General features: G+C 39.3%; 1 protein-coding gene across 8 annotated transcripts in view; it reads left to right on the top strand.

Annotated features, from left to right (window-relative positions):
• Nucleotides 1–21971, top strand: part of DCUN1D4 (defective in cullin neddylation 1 domain containing 4) — a 66677-nt gene that overhangs the window by 18465 nt on the left and 26241 nt on the right. For 6 of the 8 annotated variants that reach the window (XM_019741032.2, XM_019741036.2, XM_074324674.1 and 3 more), the window contains 5 exons: nucleotides 2160–2230; nucleotides 2407–2446; nucleotides 11002–11116; nucleotides 14057–14148; nucleotides 21182–21252. In XM_019741032.2, coding sequence (XP_019596591.2) covers nucleotides 2160–2230; nucleotides 2407–2446; nucleotides 11002–11116; nucleotides 14057–14148; nucleotides 21182–21252 — 389 coding nt within the window. The remainder of the gene's footprint in view (nucleotides 1–2159; nucleotides 2231–2406; nucleotides 2447–11001; nucleotides 11117–14056; nucleotides 14149–21181; nucleotides 21253–21971) is intronic. The other 2 variants (XM_019741034.2, XM_074324672.1) reach the window with 1 other exon arrangement.

The following is a 21971-nucleotide window of genomic DNA, read 5'->3' on the forward strand; positions in this document are numbered from 1 at the left end:
CAGGACGTGTGTGTGTGTGTGTGTGTGTGTGTGTGTGTGTGTGTGTGTGTAGAAGGATGTAGTTATTACAACTCGTTTAGATTCTGTATGTGAATTTTGACTGGTGAATTGACGTCAGGGTGTGAACAAGTGTAGCACGGGGGCCCTGGAAACCGCACTGCTCTCTTCCCTCCTGTGTGGCCTCAGTGAAAAAAAAGAATCATGACCCTTAAATTTCCTATTTTTGTTTTTTGCGGGGGTGCCCAGGAGTTTTAACTCAGGATTTAATATCAAGATGATAATGGAAGGTATCATTTGTATTCCTATTTTTAAATTGAGAGACCACAAAAAGGGGGGTTATGGCTCTGGAGTAGATGCGGGGTGGGGGGTGGTATATGGTTAAGTACCCCATTGCCTCTGGCAGCTCAGGAGAGGGCTGTTGCTTCTAGCTCTAGGGATCGCTGTCCATGTTTATTAAATATAAACATGAGTAAGTAAATACACACATAGACATACACTCACACACCCCTCATGCTTTTTAAAACTTTTCTGTACAATGCTCTAATTAAAATGGAAGAGCTTCTGTGCCACCTTATGTTGTCATTTACCTTAAATATGGCTGAACCATTCAGATGCCAAACAATAAACACTTGTCTATGTTCGAGGCCTATTTAGAGCCTGAGCCCCTGTTCTGGTTGCCTCTCAGCCAAAAGCTCGGGTTCTCTGGACCCCTCTTGATGGCTGTGACTATGGTGGTAGGTGATTGGCTGTCACCTGGTAGGGAGAGCAGTATACACGTGCGGTGGAGACCTGGAGGGCCTGCAGCTCCTGGCAGTGGAGCATCAGTGTCAGGGCTTTGCTTCCTGCTGGCCCCTCTTCCCTGCAGGCCAGCCAAGAACTGGATTACTGCCACCATGTAGAAAAGAAAGTAAAGCTTTCTAAATACTGGCAGGGAAATCAGCTTGCTTTCCAGATTCCAAGCCGCAGCCCAGAATGTCCAGGCCCCCTGCATAGACAGCTTGTATTGTGGAGTCTGCTCTTTGGGTCTGTTCTTGACATCTGATACATGTCCCGAATAAATACCCCCATGAAGGGCGATTCCCCCCTCCCCTTTTTTAATCAGAATGGCATAACTTGGAGAGATACAGTATCTTTTCAAGGTTACTTTCAAGACTAACCTTTACTAACCTTTATGATAGTAAAGAAAAACAACTAATGTAATTTCTTATATTTTATGAAAACACATCTATTAATGCTTAGTCAAATATGACATTATTCAGACTTTTAGCTAATTTTTACATAGCCTAATATGTATGCTAGCATACTTAACTTGCTAAAAATAATTTGAAATTAGAGATTCAAAAGCCTAACAGTTTAACCTTCAAGTTTTATGTTGTGCGGGATTCTTAGGTGGAGCAACGTAATTTGTCTTGTATGTATGATTTAGTAACTCCACAACTGTTGGAAATAATTCAGTGTGGATACATTCTTTGATTTAGGCCTACTTCTCTCAGAGTGTGATTTCTGTTTCTGTGTGTCTGGTTCTGTGGCACATGTAATATTGCAGTAACAGACTCCATCACAGGGCTTGCCGGGCTCAGCTTGCAGGATCATTCTTTGATTTGTCTGTGTTTGACTAATGGGAGGGCAAGGGGCTTAGATTCCTTTGTTATTCTCTGTGGTGTAAGAGCCAACAAAATAAATATACTGTAAAAACTGCTGAATGATTGAGAAGTTGGTCTATTAGTTTCTTCCGGGGAGCTTGATATTTTACTGGTAATTCTGGGGAAGACAAAGAGAAAGAGAAATGATCAGTTTCATTTGAGATCTGTCTTCTATTTGTGTGACTTGTTTAATTTGATAACATTGATATTTTTCTGTTAAGTTCAGGTTCATTGCTGGTAGGATTTTATAAGTACTGAAGTATTTTTGTTTTTCTTACAATTCACATGAAAATTTGATGAACTCTAACATTTGGTTGGAATTTTAGCTTTATTGTTAGACTTTATTTCTAGGTCAGTAGTTGCCTGTTATATTTTATTTAATAAATATCAAATTTATGGAGATAGTATTCAACTGTATCTAAACATTTGTTTATCTTCACTTGTGAATGCTGTTTTTTATAGTCTTTGCACTGTGGGAAATGAATGACACTGATTTTTCCCCTTTTTCTTTTAAAGACTTTCAGCTGAATTCTCATCTCTCAACACTGGCAAATATTCATAAGATCTACCACACCCTTAATAAGCTAGTAAGTCAATCTTTTAAAGACAAAACTACCAACTGTTTAAAATAGTTGTTTTAAGTGTATTTGATAAAAATTTAGGTTATAGATATTAAGATACCAGCTGTTTATGAAAATACTGAATTTTAAAACTTGCAGTGTGGTATGTGATTTCTTGGTACTAATGAACATATTTCTTGCAGAATCTAACAGAAGACGTTGGCCAAGACGATCACCAAACAGGTATCTGTAAATGCTAATACTATTTAATTTTAAATGAACTTCCTAACATAAAGTTACGAAGGAAAAATACTAGCTGAGAATAATCAACATTGTATTAACATTCCATTAACAAGTTGTTATTTGGTTGAGGATGTTTTTCAGTGTGTATGGAGGCAGCCATGTTACAGTTCCTTCCTAGTAGGAAATCTGTTCTGGGGCTTTGGCTTATGACAATGCTTCAGTCCCTTTAAAAGGGGGCTGGGCATTCTCCCTATGGTTTCAAGATACCATTTATCTACTGAAGTATTTTAGTTTATACTAAAAAGTTACTACACTAACGCAGTTTGAAAGGTATTCCATAAATGTTTGTTGAGATGAAACATGATTTATAGGTAGGTAGGGGTGTGTGTGCATGTGCGCGCGCGGTAAAGGTCCTGAAGATTTATAAATGGGAAAATTGAAACTTGATTATTGTAAATGATTCTCTAGCCGCATAGTTCTCATACTGTTGTAGCATTATCATCACCTGGGGAGGGCTTATTACAACAGGTTGCTAGGCTCCTTCCCCAGACTTTCTGATTCTGCAGATTTGGGATGGGTTCCCAGAGTCTGCATATCTGACAAGTTCCCAGGTGCTGACGCAGCTCGTCTGGAGCCCACACTTTGAGAACCACTTCTCGAAACTGCTGGTAACCATAAAGTTTAGAAACTTGCGCTTGATCTGTAGTTACTAAAACTTCCAGCAAAACTTATTAAAATATATTTTAAATATTTTGAAAATTACCACAAAAATATATGAATACATGCTTGCTGGAGAATTTTGAATAGCACACAAGTAAATTGAGGAGGAAAAAGTGACAGTCCTCCTTCCCGTCTCCCAATCCATTCTTTACCCTGTTTAATGTTTGTTCTTTCAGACATTTTTATACAAGCGTATATTTTTATAGTGGTGTTTTTTATTTAGCATCGATGAGATCATACTATACAGTATACACTATACAGCATCGTTCTTTTTTTTCATTTAATGGTATATCTTGGAGGTTTTTGGAACCTCTCCAAATTGGTTCAGAATCATTTGAAAATTAAGCGCAAGATGAAGGTTGAAGTAACAAGTTTTTTGGAAAACACAGCTTAGTTGTGCAGCAAAAATGCAGAGGCTTTTCAGTGTTTCACCTGAATCAGACACCCTTACACTCAGTCACTGCCACAGCTGGATGAGCACCGGCCAGCACAGCTGCTCTCCCCCTTCGGGCCCCGCTAGTGACAGTGCAAAGGCCTGAGCTTCTGTTGGCAGGCCAGTCTGAAAGGGAGTTCAGGAAGGGCTGGGCCCCTCCGCTCAGCTCCTTCTTCTGTATCACCAGTTAGATCAGACGCTCCTCCTCCCAGGGGTAGGAGTGAGAGATGGGGACAGAGACTGTGCCAGGAGTGTCCTAGAAGGCCAGGCCAGTGTCCCTGCACCGGATCTTCTTGTTTCATTGTATAATATGTAGATCAAGTCAAAGACAGTCAAAAGTTTCCTTAATAATTTTAAAAGTAGTGTATGTACACAGTTTTAAAAGAAGTGTCAAAAAGGTATAAAACAGAAAGCGAAGGTTTCTGTCCTATTCTGTTACCCCAGCTCCCATTCCCCAGGAGTATTCCACATTTGACTTTCTGCAGGTAACGCTCATATTCTTAATATTTGTTTCCCAAGTGATGATGGTGATAGTATATTTTTCCCTCACATACCTTGTGCGTTTGTATGTGCCTCTTGTTTTTGTCATTCAGTATATCTTAGAGATCTTTTCATAGTAGCAGATTTATAAAGCATTAACTTAATTTTTTTAATGAATGCATGATTTTCCAGTTCATGGATATATCATGATATGTTTCTATTGATATATACATTTAAGTATGTTTAACTTTCAGCTACTACCAATAATGCTGAAATAAAAGTTTTCAGGGCTACTTTTAATAGTAACAAAAAAAAAGAGCACATTTCTCTCCTATTCAGGAACAATATGTTTGTAGGCTTTGGGGACTTTTTTTTTTTAATTTAAGAGTTAGTATAGTTTTGATTTTTAAAACTGAATTTTGTTTGTAAAGCCTTTAGGTTATCTTCCCTTAGCAAAGGTAATAAAAGTTCTAAGCTCTGAATCTTGTACATTATGTAATTAACTTTGACTTTTGGATTAAAATTGAGTATTGTTACTATAGTAATTTCATATTTAAATACTTAATCTGAATGTGGCAGTTTAATAGCTAAGTTGTAATTAAGGAAGATGAAAGTGGAAAGTATCTTTGGCCTCATGCCTCCTCTTTCGCGCCTTAGGGACAGTGGGTGTGTCTGATGTTTGGTACATGACGTGTTAGTCCAGTTACTAGTACCTCGTAATTGCCAGTCAGTGTCAATTAGTGTTAGGAATTTCTTAGATTTGTCCATTTCATTAACATTCTCCATCTGGTTATAGCACCACTTGTGATTGCTATACCTGACAGAGTAGCCTTTAAAATTAAACAACATATAATCTATAATGTTGGAAATCTGAAAAAGTTAATCATTGTAGTCCTGTTCAAATCTCTTGGCTCATCCGTAATCTGAGCAGTATCTGTAACAAGTGTGTGTGGAGAGCCAACCCCAAGTGCAGGAGAGGCTGGAAGCTCCCCTTCTGTCTCCTCTAATGATTTTCTTTGGTGCTTTCAATCTTACACACACACACACACACACACACACACACACACACACGAGTGTTAGACAGAGAGTTAATATTGGAGAAGTAGACAAAAAAAATGATGAAGATGATAGATGTCAGAAGTCAATATTTTTAAAAGAGAAAGGAAAGGAAATATTTTAGCTTTAAATAGTAGGATAAAATTTGTGCATATAGACACTTAATAGTTTTTTACTCAAGCAAGCAAGTAGTTCAATGGTCTGTTCAAGAAAATGAAATAACATATTAGGTACTGGTAAGATGTCTTAAATTGCAATCTATTTATCAACTCAAATTACTGTATCTTTGTGACACTGTTCAGTGAAAAGTGAGGTGAAATAGCTCTATAAAATGTACTGAACCACGTAAAATGTTATTAAGTGAAATAAAGCTATATGATACAACAAACTCACTGAAATGAAAAACTAGACAGTGAGTTGTTTATATTAGAACATGCATTTATACTAATTTTGGAAAAGTCAGAAATTCTTGACCTGTTGTTTGTGGATGACTAGAAATTGGGCACACAATTGTATGTGTCTTACAGAAAACAAATCCTGAACAGGACCTTTTTTTACATGAGGCCCACAAGCAAAAAGATTTAAAAAAGAAAAAAAGGCAGCGCACCACCTTCTGAGATAGCATTTATTGAGAATAACATGCTTAGTTATTACGGTGGGTCCCCGAAAATAATACCTAGCTGGACCATCAGCTCTAAGGCATCTTTTGGAGCAAAAATTAATATAAGACCTGATATTATATTATATCATATCATATCATATCATCATATCATACCTGGTCTTATAGTAAAATAAGACGGGTCTTATATTAATTTTTGCTCCAAAAGACTCATTAGAGCTGATGGTCCTGCTAGGTCTTATTTTCGGGGAAACACAGTAGCAAAAGAACCAACTGGATTTGACTGTAAAGGGCCTTTGGTCTGAGCCAGATAAACTCGTTATTCTTTAAAATTTATTTTCTGGGGCCAAATGTTAGGATAGATATGTTGAAAAATGTTGGCAGTATTTCTAATTGTTTAATGTGGGAAGAATGGCTATATTCATTCACTACCTGATTTATCTGAAAACATAGTTCATTAGTAGAAGAATTTATTTGTTCTCTTTAAACACTGAATGGAAAATAAATAAACCCGAACTAAAATCATAACCCTTGAGTTAAAAACTATAAACAATTTTTATTGCCTTCCTAAGGATCATTTAAAAACCCCGGTATCAAGAAATAGCGTCTAATGGTGGGAGAACTGGGAGGGTTGATTTTACTCACTGTTCATCTAATAGAGAGATCGTTAGACTGAGCATGAGAATATCAATCAGGATAATTTTGAGGAGCCCAAATCATAGTTTGGGATTACTGGTTGAGATTATTCTTCTCTTCTTCCTTCTTCTTTCTTATTATTACAAAAAACCTTTTCCTCTTTCATATGTTTCTGTGAAACATTCTTTAGGAGATTTAAGAGGGTTCCCTATAATCTTTTTCATCACTGTTTTTCTTGCATGTTTGTGAAAGAATGAAAACTTGCAGCTCCGATCATTTCAAATTAATTTCTGGGTATCTTAAAGTTCATCAGGCAGTCACTTTTATTTGTTAAGTATTTGTCGATCTTGGAACTTTCAGGTTTTATTAGTCAGTTTTCTTACCTTTAGAATTAGGGTAGTAATAACACCCCTCAGCTTTATGAAGATAAGTAAGATAACTTTAAAAGTGCTTTATTGTTATTATTTAAAACATCGACTTTAATGTTTTGCCTCTCCCTGTAATGGCAGATTGTTTGTATCTAAGTAGGTACGTTTAAAGGGTCAAAATAGCTCATTGTTTGTGATTGTGATAGAAGTTGAGTCAGTAAAGTCTAAATTTAACTATACAGATAAATGCAAATTTGTAAAACATATTCATTTAGACTTAAGGATTTTTATTATAAAAAGACTTAGCACAGAGTTATTTTAAGAAGCAAATACTCTGGAATATTTGTATTAAAGAAAAAAAAAACTCTTACCTGCCAGGAATCTTAAAAGTGCTTGTTTTACTGAGAATTAGAAAAAACATCAAAAATAATGGTGTATTATTTATTCATAAGTGTTTTAAATATCTGGAAATGTACTGAATTTTAACAGCATTTGATTTATGCATGTTATAGGAACACATTTATTCAAATATTTATTGAAAGTCTACTATAGGATTCTCAATGTATATGTCTGATTATTACTGCACTGTAATACTGTGTTAGCTGTTGTGTACACACAGGTGAACCAAACAGGGCCCTGCAAACCAAGGTGTACCTTTGTATCCGTGCACTTAAAACCCTACTTGTTGATGTGCTCGCTTTGGCAGCACATATACTAAAACCCTACTTGTTGCCCTACTCAGGTAGGGTCCTTGGAGCCATGTTGGGGTGGAGGGCTTGGGGCAAACTTGAGTTGTATTCTCTCTGTTTTGTTGATTTGGTTCATGTTGGCACATTATTTTAAGTAAACTTAATTTTCCTCAGCATTAAAAAAATAGCTTTTATGTAGTCTGAAACTTTTCGCTGCCAAAAGTTCTAGGGTTCTACCTGAGGAGCTGTGCTGTGTCATCCTTTGCAGCGTCACGGGGGTTTGAGTTGGACTCCTCCCTCCTGTGAGGTGAGGGTGAGAGCAGCAGGGAGCCGTGGGGGCCTGAGCTGTAATGAGCGTCAGGGAAGGAACAGACGTTGTTTCTTTGTGAAAGATGGTCTCATAACAGCCACTCGCTTATGCTGATGATTCGAGTGGACAGAGCTGAACAAAAGCGATGGTTCTTACCTAGAAGATAAAAATGTCAGATAAGTGAAAGAATAAAATGTCAAATTTGGGATGATTTAGGGGTCGAATATGAATAAGTTTTATGCTGACGCAAGAAAAGGTGATTTGTGAAACTCTTTAACAGAAAGCATTCATCAGTAAGGAAAAAAAATAAAAGAAAGTTTAAAAAGTTGGTTAATTTACAATGTTTGTATATTTACCAAATACATGATACTCTTGACAAGTGAGATTCAGTGAAAGCCTGACATTATACCAGTGTTTCTATGAAGAAGCATAGTAGAGCAGCTGGTGGATTAAACTTTACTGGTGAATATTGGTGAAGACATTAAATAGTGTTCGTCTTCCCACGGGTTGAGGAGGTAAGTACATTTTCCTCTGTGCTCTGCAAACACTGGTGGAAGGGAGCAGTTACTGCCGGACCAGATGCTCAGAACCAAACCATGACCATTACTGGAAGACAGTGTCTTTCCTTCACACAAAGCATGTCCACGGTGGGAGAAGCAAGCCGCCAGGTGTAAGGCAGACTCTTAATTCCGAGCAGTGTAGCAGGCTTTTCAGCTAGACAGGGTGTGCTTTTTAATTTTGCAGGGCCCACCCCAAGGCATTAATGGGCAAGACTAAATCTTTTTCTTAAATGTTGGCAGTCTGCAAAAGCTTGGGTCACTGCAACTCTTGGGACCTTTGTGTGTGCTTTGGTGTTGTCTGTAAACTGGACCACCATTTCCCAGGGAGGATGAATGAGGTGCCTGTGGCGGTAGGCCCTTTCTCCGGCTCATTCTCTTTCAGTTCTTGCTGCTGTGATGGGGAGAGAGATCCGGGGGTGCCTTAAGTCTCAGACAAACCCTGACTCCCTCCTCTGGAAGGCCTGGTTGGGCCCCCGGGAGAGGTAGCTGAGTGTCGTCTTTTTAGCCCTGGTTGGGGTGCTGGAGTAGCAGGCTGGGTCCTCGAGCACATGCCTTTTCTGGTCCTTGGCCCTGGGCGGACACCTCAGTCAGGCTGCCGTCTTGTTTCATAACAGAGTAAGTGCTCTTGGCTGGTATGTTCTTGGAGCGTTTGAGTCACCCTGAGCACTTAGCACAGCGGTGGAAGCCTCGGTATAAAGTGGCGTTTAGGTTCCAGTCCTGACCATTGCTCTTCCTGGGTGGTGACTGTTAGCGACTGACAGCTGCCTCCCTGCCTCCCGAGCAGCTTTCTGGAAGGAGTTTTGTATGTCCGCTGTGTTCACTCCCTCTCCTCACAGCCTTTCCCAGTCCCGTGCAATCTGGCCTCTCCCCTCACGGCCCGGCCCGTTGCTCCTGCCCCGAGTGCTCAGTGCAGGGTGCGCCTTCACTCCCTCCTGCGCTGCTCTGTGTGCCGCCTGCCCGTCCCTCCTCGAAACACTCTCCTCTGCTTCCAGGACGTGACTCTCCTCGAGGTTTTTTCCCTACTCTGGTTTTTACCTTCTTTCCCCAGCCCCCTGAATATCCACATTCCCTAGGGTTCTGTCCTTAGTTTTCTGCTTCTCAGTCTCTGCTTTTCTGGCCTAGGGGAGGTGGCAGTCATAGTGGCAGAGAGCTTGGGTTTTGCTGCTGGGCCACTTGTTCGGTCCTCGACTTCACTTACTTCACTTTCCATCTGTCACCTAATCTCTCTGGTTCAGTTTCTTCGTTTGTAAAAATGGGGATGCTAGCAAATCACCTACATTGTGGGGTTCTTGTGAGGTCCTGCCTGAGCTCCACGGCATCACCCATATGTCACTCGGAGCGTGTTCTTTACGTCTCCAACATCGGTCTGCGCACAGCACTTGGCACCTAAGCACCTCCTGAATGGATGTTTTTTTGAGAGAGATACCACAGTTCTCATTCTTCAGATGGGGCACCAAGGCCCAGAAAGGGTCAGTGATTGACCAAGCCACGTAGGTAGGTAAAGAGCTGGAACTCATTCATGGAATGCAGCTTGTTCAAGCGCAGGCACCCCTACGCGCTCGTCCTCATGGCTCACTGAGAAGTCCCCAGGGCCTTCTACCAAGAGGCCAATGGAAGGAGTAAAGATGTACGCTCCAGAATTCATCACTTAACACTTCAGAGACCTTGGAAATTTGCTTAAATGCCTAAGCCTTAGTTTTCCCCATCTGTCAAGTAGAGATAATTACCTCTGCTCTGCGTATAATTCAGGGTTATTGTGGGAACCAAATGACATATCTGATAGTACTTGTGCCAAGATGGGTATTTTAATTATCTTATAATTGTCTTGTAATTTTTGTCAGTGTGAAGCGAGACTGTCAGGGTTTGAATCCTAGTTTTGCCACTTCCCTAACTCTCTCTGCCTCCATTTTCTCATCAGCATGGTCAGTAGTGATGGTTCTTTTCTCATAAGCTCATGATGTTAAGTGTGTTAATACATGTAAGTAAGTGTTAAAAACAGGGCCTGGCTAACCGTAAGGTTTCAATAAGTGTTCCGTGTTGTTATTTTAATAATTGTTTTTTACCAAATGAAGGTATGTTTCTGAAAACCCTGACTGAAAGTGGCAGAATCTTCTTCAAGTTGCAGGAAAAAAACCTCAAAATTATCATGGAAGTTTTGCTCAAGATCATGTCAGTCTTCTTCCTAAAAGTATCAAAATCCTGTTTTTTTTAAACCCAAACCAGATTATCTCCTGAAACTGAAGAGTGTCAGGACTGATGTTCTTGTATGTATTTTAGACGCAAGGTGACTGGTTGAGCTGACCTTGCCTGGTGAAGTACATAAATGAGATAGCAGTGCAATTCTTTTTGAAGGAACATTGACATGTAAGAGAAGCTGAAAGCTGAGATGATTTACATTAGTATTTTTGGAGAGTAAATTGAAGTTGTGATAACTTCTATTTCTGGTGTGGTTTTGGGCAGAAAAAGTATTAACTTATTTGTCATTGCTAGTTTATTTCTTGACTATAACATTTTTTCGAGCAGGAGCTAAAAACCATTTTTTTCACCTCATAGCATTTACAGATAACATCTAAACCATTTACAGTACCAGTCAGGAAGCTTTCTCATTTGGTGGGGTGTATTTTTTTGAAGAGTTGTGATGTGGCGTGCATTAATCTTATACCCTTTGACTCTTTGTGCTGTAGGAAGTCTGCGGTCTTGTAGTTCTTCGGACTGCTTTAGTAAAGTGATGCCACCAAGGAAAAAGAGAAGACCTGCCTCTGGAGATGATTTATCTGCCAAGAAAAGTAGACATGACAGGTATGTGGCAGAGACCGTAGATCAAAATTGATGACATATGTGTCAAAGAGTCACGTGTCTGCCTAGTCCAGTGTGGGTCTTCTAAATGTGCAGATGCCAACGGGAACATTGTTGTCATTCTGCCAGGTGGACTTTCGAAGTATGGTTATTTCCTGTCACTTACTTTATGTGTGGGTTTATAAAATAAAAACAAATTAGGTCATTTGTATTCTTAGAAATTAAAGTTTTATCTTAGTGCACTGATCCACCAAAACTGGTGTAGAGTTTCTTTCTTTCCTTTTAAGGGCTTGCTGTCGGTGCCTGTTGAGGACCCCAGGATTGGTATGTATCTGTTCTGTGAGAGTCTCAGTAAATACCACCTCAAGAATCCTCTGATTGCCTTTGCAAGGGCCCAGACAGCGGCTGGACAGAGCTGCCTGGATTGCATCCTCTAAGCCTGCCTGAGGTTTATTATTAGAGGAGTGAGAATTGGTTAGGGACTGTGAAAACAAGACTGTTTCAACCACTTCTCTTTCAGACAAGTGCACTGTTAATTTTGGTAACTCCAAAGGTCTGTTAGACTTGTTTATTTTAGGCCTCTTTATGGTTTTCACCCTAATTTTAATAAGTAAGTTTGTCAGGTTTTATTTTTTTTTAAAGCAATGAACAGACATTAGAGTTTTAATCCTTTCTGCCTCTTTCCATCTCCCTTCATTCTTGCTCTGTAGGTCACCTCACTAATGGGCCTGAATTTTCACATCTGTAAATCAAGATGAAATTTTTCTATTTCTTTCTTGCTGTGTTACTTAATATGCTACAATTCAGTTGGAGGGATAGAGAGATGGACTCTGAAAATGTGAAAATAATGTCACTGTTCATATCCCTAATGAGGAGAAAGTATTATCTAAAAGAAGATAGCAGTGATTTAGAAGAGAATCATCAGCAACGGTTTAGACCAATGATTTTTAGACTTACGAAGCCAGGTTACTTGGTGTAATTCCGTGGTGGTGGTGATGTGATTTTTGGGGCATTGTTAAACTCTAATAATCACATAGCATTTTGTGACTGTGTATGTGTGTGTGTGTGTATATATATATATATATATATATATATATACACACACACACACATATACAATATATATATAGCACTTATTTTTCACCACAGTCTAATACAATTTAGTATGTTAAAGCCAGTTTAAAAACTGGTAGTTGAGTTGCAGAAGGGTGTGAGGTGCTCTTACCGACAGCATTTCCTTGGTCACCCAAGGGAAAGGGAGCTATAGCATTATCTGAGTTTCATTCTTGGTTGTTTTTTAAAAAAACACCTTATTTACATACCACATTGTTCATCCATTTTAAGTGCACAACCTCAGTGATTTTTATGAAGTTGTTAGAGTTGTGCAACCGTCACTACAAACGAGTTTTAAAAGATTTCCATTACCCGTTAGATCCCTGATGCTCATTCAGTCACTCCCTGTTCCCACCCCCAGGCAGCCATGAATCTACTTTCTACAGATTTGCCTGTTCTGGACATTTTATATAGTTGACCTTTTTTGTGTCTTGCTTCTTTCACTTAGCTTAATGTTTTTGAGGTTCATCCTTCTAATAGCATATATCAATATTATTTTTCTTTTATTTGCTGAATGGTATTCCATTGTCCTTTTTTATGTAGAGTATGTTTAAGCAATTCAAACATTACAGTATCATATATTGATCTCCAGATTATTGACCAATTACAGACTTTGAGCTGAGACAGGAATATCTAGGCCCAGGATTGGAGCATCTCTGTTTGAACCCTTGGCCAGTACCCACCTTTGTTCCCAGGTAGTATGGCAACCTTTTATAGAAGAAATACAAAACTGGTAGTTTGCAGGTTCAGTACATGCTATGACCATGTTCTTTTTTTGGTATTAAAACTCAAAATTTCTAATCAGAGGTATATATAGGTACTCTGGTGAATGTCAAGGTCATGAGTAAATGCTCATTTAAAAAATATGATTTTTATATTATGTACTACGTGAATGAAAACTGTTCATAAATGTTTATAACTATTTAGGCAATTTATATATAAATAAGGGATAAGAAAAATAATATATTCATTATTTTTCTATCCAAGTCACTGTTTTAGAGATACTGTATCCCCCCCACCCCTTGCCCCCCTCCCCGGAGCAATATCTCAGTCCTCAGACCTGGGTCATTGTGAAATCCTGTGGAAGCCACAGTGTGGAGGAGGAGGCTGCTGTGCTTCCCGAGTCAGTTCTCTGGCTGATGCTGGCTGTCATCATAACACTAGGGAATTGTAAGAGAATGGCAGAAGCCAGGGTTTCTCTATACATCTCTCTCCTGAGGTTTTTAAGGTTATACTAATCAAGAAACTGTCCAAGGGATTTTATCTCATCAACCTTACACCTGACTTTTTTTCCCCTGGAGGCTTGGATATAGTTTGATGTTTCTTTTATTTTCTTAATGTTCTCTTGAGATGTCTAATAGTGACAGGTTCTTCCTTTGAGTGTGCTCTGTGCCCAACCTGACTTGTAAGACACAGAAGTCAGGAGAATTTAATGTGGAGACATAAGTGAGTTCTAGGGTCATCAATTGGAGAAAACACTGTAAGCATTTCTTACTGTATCTCACTATCATTCTGTAGTTAGTTCTGGCTAGTCAGGTAGAAGGGAGTCTGTCAAATACCTGTTGTATTCAGTACTTACGGATTCTTCGTTAATCAGAGAAAAGCTTGTATTAAGTGGTTACCATTTGATTCTGTATTGAGTGTCACTGTTTAAAGTTGTAGTTATAAAAGCTGAAGCTTCCCAAAACAGGAAGTAAAATATTTAAACTATACTTGACATACTGATTGAATAGATGTCTGGTTTGGGTAGGTGAATAAAATCTATCTGCTAGTTAAAAGAACTCACTGTCTTTACTGTAAATAACTTAAAACTGCTCTCTCAATTTCTAGCATGTATAGAAAATATGATTCAACTAGAATAAAGACTGAAGAAGAAGCCTTTTCAAGTAAGAGGTGCTTAGAGTGGTTCTATGAGTATGCAGGTAGGTAATCACTTGTATCATCTGAGACCAATCCTCAGTATTAAAAGTAAGGACTACCTCGAGGAGATAGGGGATTAAAAAATGTGTACTTTTCGAATTTGGTGTGTGTGTGTGTGTGTGTGTGTGTGTGTGTCCCTGTTTGAGGGAGAGAACATAGTTGAAACAAATCACCAAATGTCCTACTATTTATAGCCAGCAGCTAAGCCAAAGAATTCAGAACACTAGAAGGGAACTGAAAAGATGAAATGTACTTGGGAGCAATACTTTGGATTGCTAGGAAACCTATTTAGAATGCCGGTACTGGGTGGTTATTTGATTTACACATCAAAGTTAAAATAAGCTTTGCTGCTTTGAACCTTTATGTAGTGCAATGGAATTTCTTATATTAAGTGTCTGTATTGAAAGATCTTTTGGCAGAAAATGTTTGTTTTGTCATTTAAATGTGTTAAATTCAGTCCCATTTTTGCAACTTGTTATAATTGGTTGGATAGTGTAATAGTGAAATCTAGGGTTTATTTGTTATATTGTAGTGGTGTATGGTAGGAACAGAGAAAAAGAAACATTTTCAGACAAGTTTGAGCTGAAGGTTCTTTTACCTCTTCTGTTCCTTGTCTTATTTCCTATCAACTTGACTATGCCAGCAACCTTCAAACAATTTTGCTATCATCAGTCCACCTCCACTCCACCCCACTTAAAAATCCCTGCCACCAATGGGATGAAAGACCACTAATTCCCTGCCATCTCTTTGCCTGGTGCTTTTCTCCATTTTCCATCTGAGAAGCTGTTATACATCTTTAAAGCCCCCTAATTAGCTGAATAGCCTTTTCTGTACTTCTTTAGGACATTGTTCACAACTAGTTCTGACACCCTTTCATTGGATATGCAAGCGAGGATTCCTCCCACGGCCTGATCTTGCCATTTCCCCGCACCCTACCCCTTTTCTGGCCACAGCTCTTGTTCCAGTGGCTGGCAGGTAACCTAGGTCAGCCAGGCCAGTCAGATAAAAGCCCCTGGCACTTTTAGATTGAAGCTGGGAGAAGAGCATCTTTCTTTTCCAGTGATGGACTTGAAAGAATACGATCCTGCTCCTGTGATTCTTTAGATTTTTCTGAGCTACCCCAATATCTTTCTAGTGAATTCTCCTTCATTACTAGAACTCGTTTGAGCTGAATTTTATTTGTGGGGCGTGGACACTAGTACAAACACTTACATAGTATGAGAATTTATCTGTTTTCACATTTAGATAATAAAAACACAGATTTCTTGAAGACGTTTTGTATTCCTAGTGAAAGTGGTTGGCTATTTTCCAGATGTCTGGTACATGGCTGCTGAAATGAATTAAGAGTTTTCTCATATTTGTATCACTTTGATTATAAAGACCTTTTGCTGTCTTTTATTGGTTCACATTTATTGTTATGAAATGTAAAAAGGAAATATTAAACAAAAACTGTATACTTAATCCCACCGTCATAGCACAGCTATTTTGATTATTTTGTGTGTCTTTCTTTATGAACAAATACGAATTTTTCCATAGTACCAGCCACTCTTCTGTTTTCTTTAAAAAGAGATCAGGCTATCGTTTTCCTTCTTGTTTTCTTTGCTTTAGCTCACAAAGATGACATTTGAGATAAAGCTTAAGCCACATTCTTTAGGTTCCTTGAGATCCCTGCTGCGTGGTTCCTTATAGTTCATCCCTAAGAAGTTTCTGTGGGTGTGGCTATCCCTATTTTTATAAATCTCCCCTTTTCCTTAATCTCACATATCTTATCAGTAGGGAAAATAGTTTGAAACTAGCAATAATTAAAAGCCCCAGGTGGTAGCTGTTTCACTCTTAGTATCCCAACCACGTGAATAAAAACTGTAGATCAGTATTGTTCAAGGATGACTGACAGGTTGTGCTGTGGGGTGAATCTAGGGGAGCAGGTTGTGAGTTCCCAGGCCCCCTAGATGCTAGAATGAGGAGGGCTTTACCACTCATAGTGTGTCCACTTTCCCTGGTAGAGAGCCAGCTGGTTTGGGCGGACTCCCTGCACTTTAATTCTGAGTGGAGTGGAGGGGCAGCAGGGGCCTCGGTGGTGCATTTGTTTCACCTGGATGGACCTTTAGTTCTTCCCAGAGTTCTCAGTTCCACTCCTGGACCTGCTCTCTGCTTTCCATGGCTCCTGCTGCCTGAGCCCAGGTCCTCCAGCTTCTGCCTGGCCAGTTAACCCAGCCCTCCTTAGCACATTCTAGGATGCAGCCTTCTCACCTTTTTAAATCCCTATCAACTCAGTATCTGTTTCTCAGAAATTTAATAAATGAGCCCGTTCCACTGGGGGCTCTTTGTCCTGTTCTTTGTGGTTATAGGTTCACTCCCTTTTGTGCTTGCTACTTCAGTGCTCTGTGACTTTAGAAAGGATGGTGGGAGGAAGGTGGCGGACTATTATTTAGACCTCCATGTGAAACCAGAATCCCATTTCTTTTCTATTAGAATGAAAATAACCAGTTTTATATAAATAATGTATGTAATAACTTCCACTTTCTGGGAGTATGTCTAAGAATAAGGAAGTAAGCCAAGCACACGGGCCAGCGCTGTGCAGTCACACCAAGCTCACTTGTGCAGATCGTCACAATTGTGCAGGCCCCGATTGTAGGCCCATAGTTGTTATTTTGGATTAAGTGCTATAGCAAAATCGTTTGTTTTTGGTTCTCCAAAACAAGATTAGGGACCAGGAGCAGATGCTAAGTGTCAGCGAAGGAAGAGATACTAAAAGCTACCAAAGAAGACAGTGGGGCCCTGTTTGCCTCAGCGACACAGTGTGGTGTAATTATGGGAACTTGGCCATGAGGGTCTTGGCCCATCGTGAAAAGGTTAAATATATTTAGTTAGGGGCCCCTGCTTAAAATGGCAGGGAAAGTGGGAGGATCACTGTTTTCTAGATTATGGTCAGTATATCTGTCTTCTCAATGTATCTCCAGAATCTTGTCACCAGGGCGTTGCGTAGCTTATGATTTTAACTATAATGGTTTTTTAAACCATCTTCTTCAAACCCCACTTTGTGTTAGTCAGTAGCATATTTGTTAGACTTAAGATTGCTCACTTCTACAGATAAACTTAGTCTAAATACCACCATAATTCCAATGAACAATGCGATTACAACTAGAGCTAAATGTGTGCATGGGAAAGATAGTGAGACCAAAGGAAAAGTTGTTTTAGATAGCAGGATTATGAGTAGCTTTTTTTTTTTTTTTTTAAAGAAGGGATCAGCTCACAGTGGCCCATGTGGGGATTGAACCGGCAGCTTTGGTGCTACCAGCACCACGCTCTAACCAACTGAGCTAACCAGTCACCCCATGAATAGCTTTTAAATAATGTTGATGGACAAGCTATACTTGAATATTTTTAGGATAAAATGATGACTTCTGGTAGAGTCATGCCGTTGCAAATAATACTGTTAAAGACTGTTCTTTTAAAACATATAGATGTAAGTACATGCAATGAAGATGACAATGGCATTGTGTAAAATGTGGAAAAAAGGAAAAAGCGTGGATAACTTTAACATTCCCACTGCACAGTGTATCTATATCAGCAAACCTTTGAGGGCTTGCTGTGTGCCAGGCTCGGGTACAGTCAGCAGAAGTGCTGTGTTCATTTCCTAGTGTGGCAAACAGACAAATAAACTGAGAAGTGTCATGTTTGTAATGAGTGTTGATAGAGAACATTGGCGGTCACCAGGATGGCGGGTGTGAGAGGGGAGAGCGAGCTGGAGACAGTCAGGCCAGTGCAGTGGCCTGGGAAATGCAGGTGGCTGGCTGGGCTCACGAACAGGTTACAGGGAAAGAGCTTGTTTTAATCAGCAAGAATGGAAACCAAAGAGGAATTTAAGAAGAATTACAAGGAAACTTTTTTTTTTAAGCTCTAGGTAGCCACCTCCAATGAGTCCTATTGGTAGTCACCAAAAAGGTGTCTTTTCCTAAAAACAAAACCTCTTAGCAAAATAGGAAGAGATGGATATTTCCTTGTGAGAATTATTATTTAATTTCAGCCTAAATACTTTACTGTAGTGGGACATGGTGAACGTACAGACACACACACACACACACACACACGCATTCACGTACAGTGGAGTAATGTAGAATGTGTCCGCTAACAGAGCCAAGTAGATATGTAGGTACACGCACAGGAAGATTATCAGGCATATTTACTGAAAACACCAAGGGGTAGAATTTATAGGCACAGCACGAACCCATGTGTGCAGATAAACATGTTTCAGCTGCATTTCATTGTATATTTGCACATCTGTAAAGCATAGCAGAAAGGTCTGGGAGGACACATGGCTAACTGGTAAGGAAAGGGAGAAGGCAAGTTTTCTCTGTTTACTGTATTTACTAATGTCTCATTTGTGTAATATATACATGAGTGTGCACATGTGGGTACATATAGTCTCAAACCCAAACTAGCAACATATCAAATGGTAAAATGCTACATGTATTCCCATTTGAGTCAAGAATGAGAGAAAGATGGCCACTCTGACTATTCTTATTTGCCATTGTTTTGGAAGTTATTAGCCAGTGTTGTTAGACAACAGAAAGAAAGACGGGGCATAAATATTGGAAAAGAGGAACAAAAATGGTCATTTGTTGGAGATGAGATGATTATATTATTGTATATCTGGAAAGCCACAGAGAATTGCCTGGATAAACTTAGAGAGAGCAAATAAATGTATACATATTCCATGCATGTAGGTTCTATAAATGGCTAATTTTGGGAACGGTTCTTAACCTCTTTAATAAATGGTTGTCTCTGTGGAGTAGGGAGGGGTTTGAGGGGAAACTTTTGCTTTCTAAATATTTATATTTTTCACTTTCACTTTTAAATGAAGTTTTGTGTCATGTTTGTGTGTTAATGTAGCAAAAAATAACTAAATTAAAAATTAAGAAAATTTTATTTGGTTAAGAACTTTTCCCTTAATAAAGTTAAGAAAATTAGGAGTATGTAGAAAAATATTTAAAATATGAAAGGAGAAAAAAATCCCAGAAAAAGGTAACAGATTTGAATATATGAAATAAGACATTTTGTAACAAAATAGCACATTTATGATTAAAGTAAACAGAGTGGAGAAAAAGGATTTGCTCTGGCCAGATTATGAGGAAGGACCTGAGTTTAGAGTTTAGGGGGAGATAGGATTTGAAGCAGAGAAGTGACATGAGACTTTCCAACAAGTGTTCCAGGTGATTTTAATAGTCATCCTTTGTTGAGGACAACCTCCCTATACATTCATTGTGGTTCATGATTCCTAGCATTGCATGGGGTCACAGAGGACCGCCAGACACCCAGCCTCTGCTGGTGGGGGGAGGGAGATTGGGGTGGTTGCCTGTCTGAGTTCGTCTTTAAGGATTGAAGGAGTTAGCCAGGTAAGATGGGGCAACGGGAGAGGAAGGGCTGAGGCTCAGAGTAGTGTGGTGGCTGTGTGTCAGGATGGTGTGCAGAGCAAGCCACAGGTAAGGAAGTGTTTCTGAGTCTTAATTTTTATTCATTCAGCAATATTCATTGATTATTTCTAAGAAACGTAATTTGAAGGTGGAAAGATATGAGGCTGAAGAGGGAGAGAGGTACTAGATCATACGGTACCTTATTTAATAGGCATCAACTTTGGGCTTTAGGTGGTAGGGAGCCACTGAAGGATTTTAAGCCAGGGTGGCTGTGTGCAGGATGGGTCCGAGGGGGGTAGACAGTGGAATTAGGGAGCTCCTGAGGAGACTGCTGTGGTAATCGAAGTGAGAGAAGGAAGCCTGAATAGGTCAGCGCAGTGCAATTAAGAAATATTTGGAAGGAAAATTGGCAGCACACTTGATCACTGATTGGATGTGGAGCGTGTAGGAGAAGGGAGGAATCTGGATGACTCCCAGGTTTCTATTCTGGTGATGCCACCAGTTGAGACAGTACAGGAGGATAAGCAGGCTTGTCATGGGGACAGGATGGGCTCAGTGAGATGGTGGCTGGAAGTGGGAAATGCAGGAGGAGTATGTTTGGGGCAGAAGGGGAGTTTCGTCGTGGCAGTTGAAGAAGAGGTGGGGGTAGCCAGAGAGTTCAAAACTAAGGGGGGAAATGCGGGCTACAAAGAGGTCTGGGTAATACCCGAAACCTCAAGTATGGTTGAAATTTCCTAAGGAGAGTGTATAGAGGTTTAAGGATGGAACTCCACACATCAAATTTAACAAGTTGGGAGAAGCAAAGGAACCATAAACAGGCTAGAGGAGGAGAGGCGGGGGGAAACCAGGTGAGAGGGCCCTTCCCAGCAGCCATGGGAGGACACAAGAGTTGTGAAGAAAGAACTTCAAATTTTCAGATATCAGAGAGGTCAAATAAAACAAAGGTGGGCTGTGTCTATTCGATTTGGCAGTTAGGGGGCGATTGGTGACTTTGGCCAGAAGAGTTTCAGTGGCGAGACGAGCAGAACCCAAATTGCAGTGGCTGAAGAATGAATGGGAGATAAAGTAGAGATGGAACATGTGGACAGTTCTTTCAGGAAGACACAAAGCTAAAGTTAGAGTGGGAGGAAAGCTCTATTGCCTTATCAAGAACAGAAAGACTGATTGGTTTTCGGTGTAAAAGAAACAGGTTATTTCTCAATTGATTTTACAAAGAACATTATGTGGTTCCTTGCTGTTTCTAAAAATTATTGTATGTATTGAAATTATAACGAAAATAAGAATAGAGCTTTAAGCTACTTTAATAAAGAGCAGAAATTGAACTCAGTAGCCTTATCTGTAGACATAAATGATATGGACCATATGTCCACAGGGGGAAGGACATGGAGGTAAATTGACTTAAATGATTGTGCAGAGAGCAGAATCCTTTAATGATATAACTGAAATTCCTGAATAGTTTTCAATTTATACTCAGTGATTTCTTTCTTCAGAGAAGGAGTTATAGCCCTTAAGTGTTATTTGATTTTAGTTTAGTTTAATAACAAATATTTTGACAATACAGTGCAGTAGTAATAGTGTGCGTGGTTAGATTTAATTTATATAAGATTGCGTTTCATCCCAGGTACTGATGATGTTGTAGGTCCTGAAGGCATGGAGAAGTTTTGTGAGGACATCGGTGTGGAGCCAGAAAACGTAAGTCTGACTGACAAAGTTGGGGGAGTAAGTGGATTGTTTTCCTTACGTCTTCTCTCCCTTGACTACTAAAGCAACAATAAAGAAGTAATGGCGTGTTAGTTTTTATGCGGCAATCTAAGAAATAAGTTCCATTTCTAATTTGGTTTGTAAGTGAAATTTTTTGTTGTCATTGGTATAGTGTAACTGCAGTCCTTTTGTCTCTCTTGTTTAATTTCTTGTATCTAAAAGGTGCAGTAATAAAATAATTAAACTAGATTTTTAAAAAGTGATGTGGGCATGACTACCCACAGTGATAGGTCAACCGGGGGACCACGTCATGGCCTTGTGTCCCTTTGTCTCCCTCTGCAGTTGTCCTAGTCTAATGTAGGATTTAGCCAGGGTTTTAAATAAAATTGTTCTTAAGGGTTTTGATAGGATGTAATTATCAAGAATTTTTCACAACTCTTACACTTCCATTTGAATTTAGCTTAGAAAGCAATTGCTTTTTAGTGTAAAAGCCCTGAATACTTCCCTTAAAAATTTAATTAGAAGTTATTTTATATGCTTAATTATTTTTGCCTAGTTCTTACCATGTTGTTGTTGAGTATTTTTTCCTGTTCCCATATCTTCTCTCTTACATGAAAATGAAAAATTCTGCTCATACAAATGCCCAAATCATTAACTGTGCAGTTTAATATTGCATTAGCCTCCAATTTAACAAATATGTCTTAGATCCT

Source organism: Rhinolophus sinicus, linkage group LG02 (assembly GCF_036562045.2).
Source record: "Rhinolophus sinicus isolate RSC01 linkage group LG02, ASM3656204v1, whole genome shotgun sequence".
Lineage (NCBI taxonomy): Eukaryota > Metazoa > Chordata > Mammalia > Chiroptera > Rhinolophidae > Rhinolophus > Rhinolophus sinicus.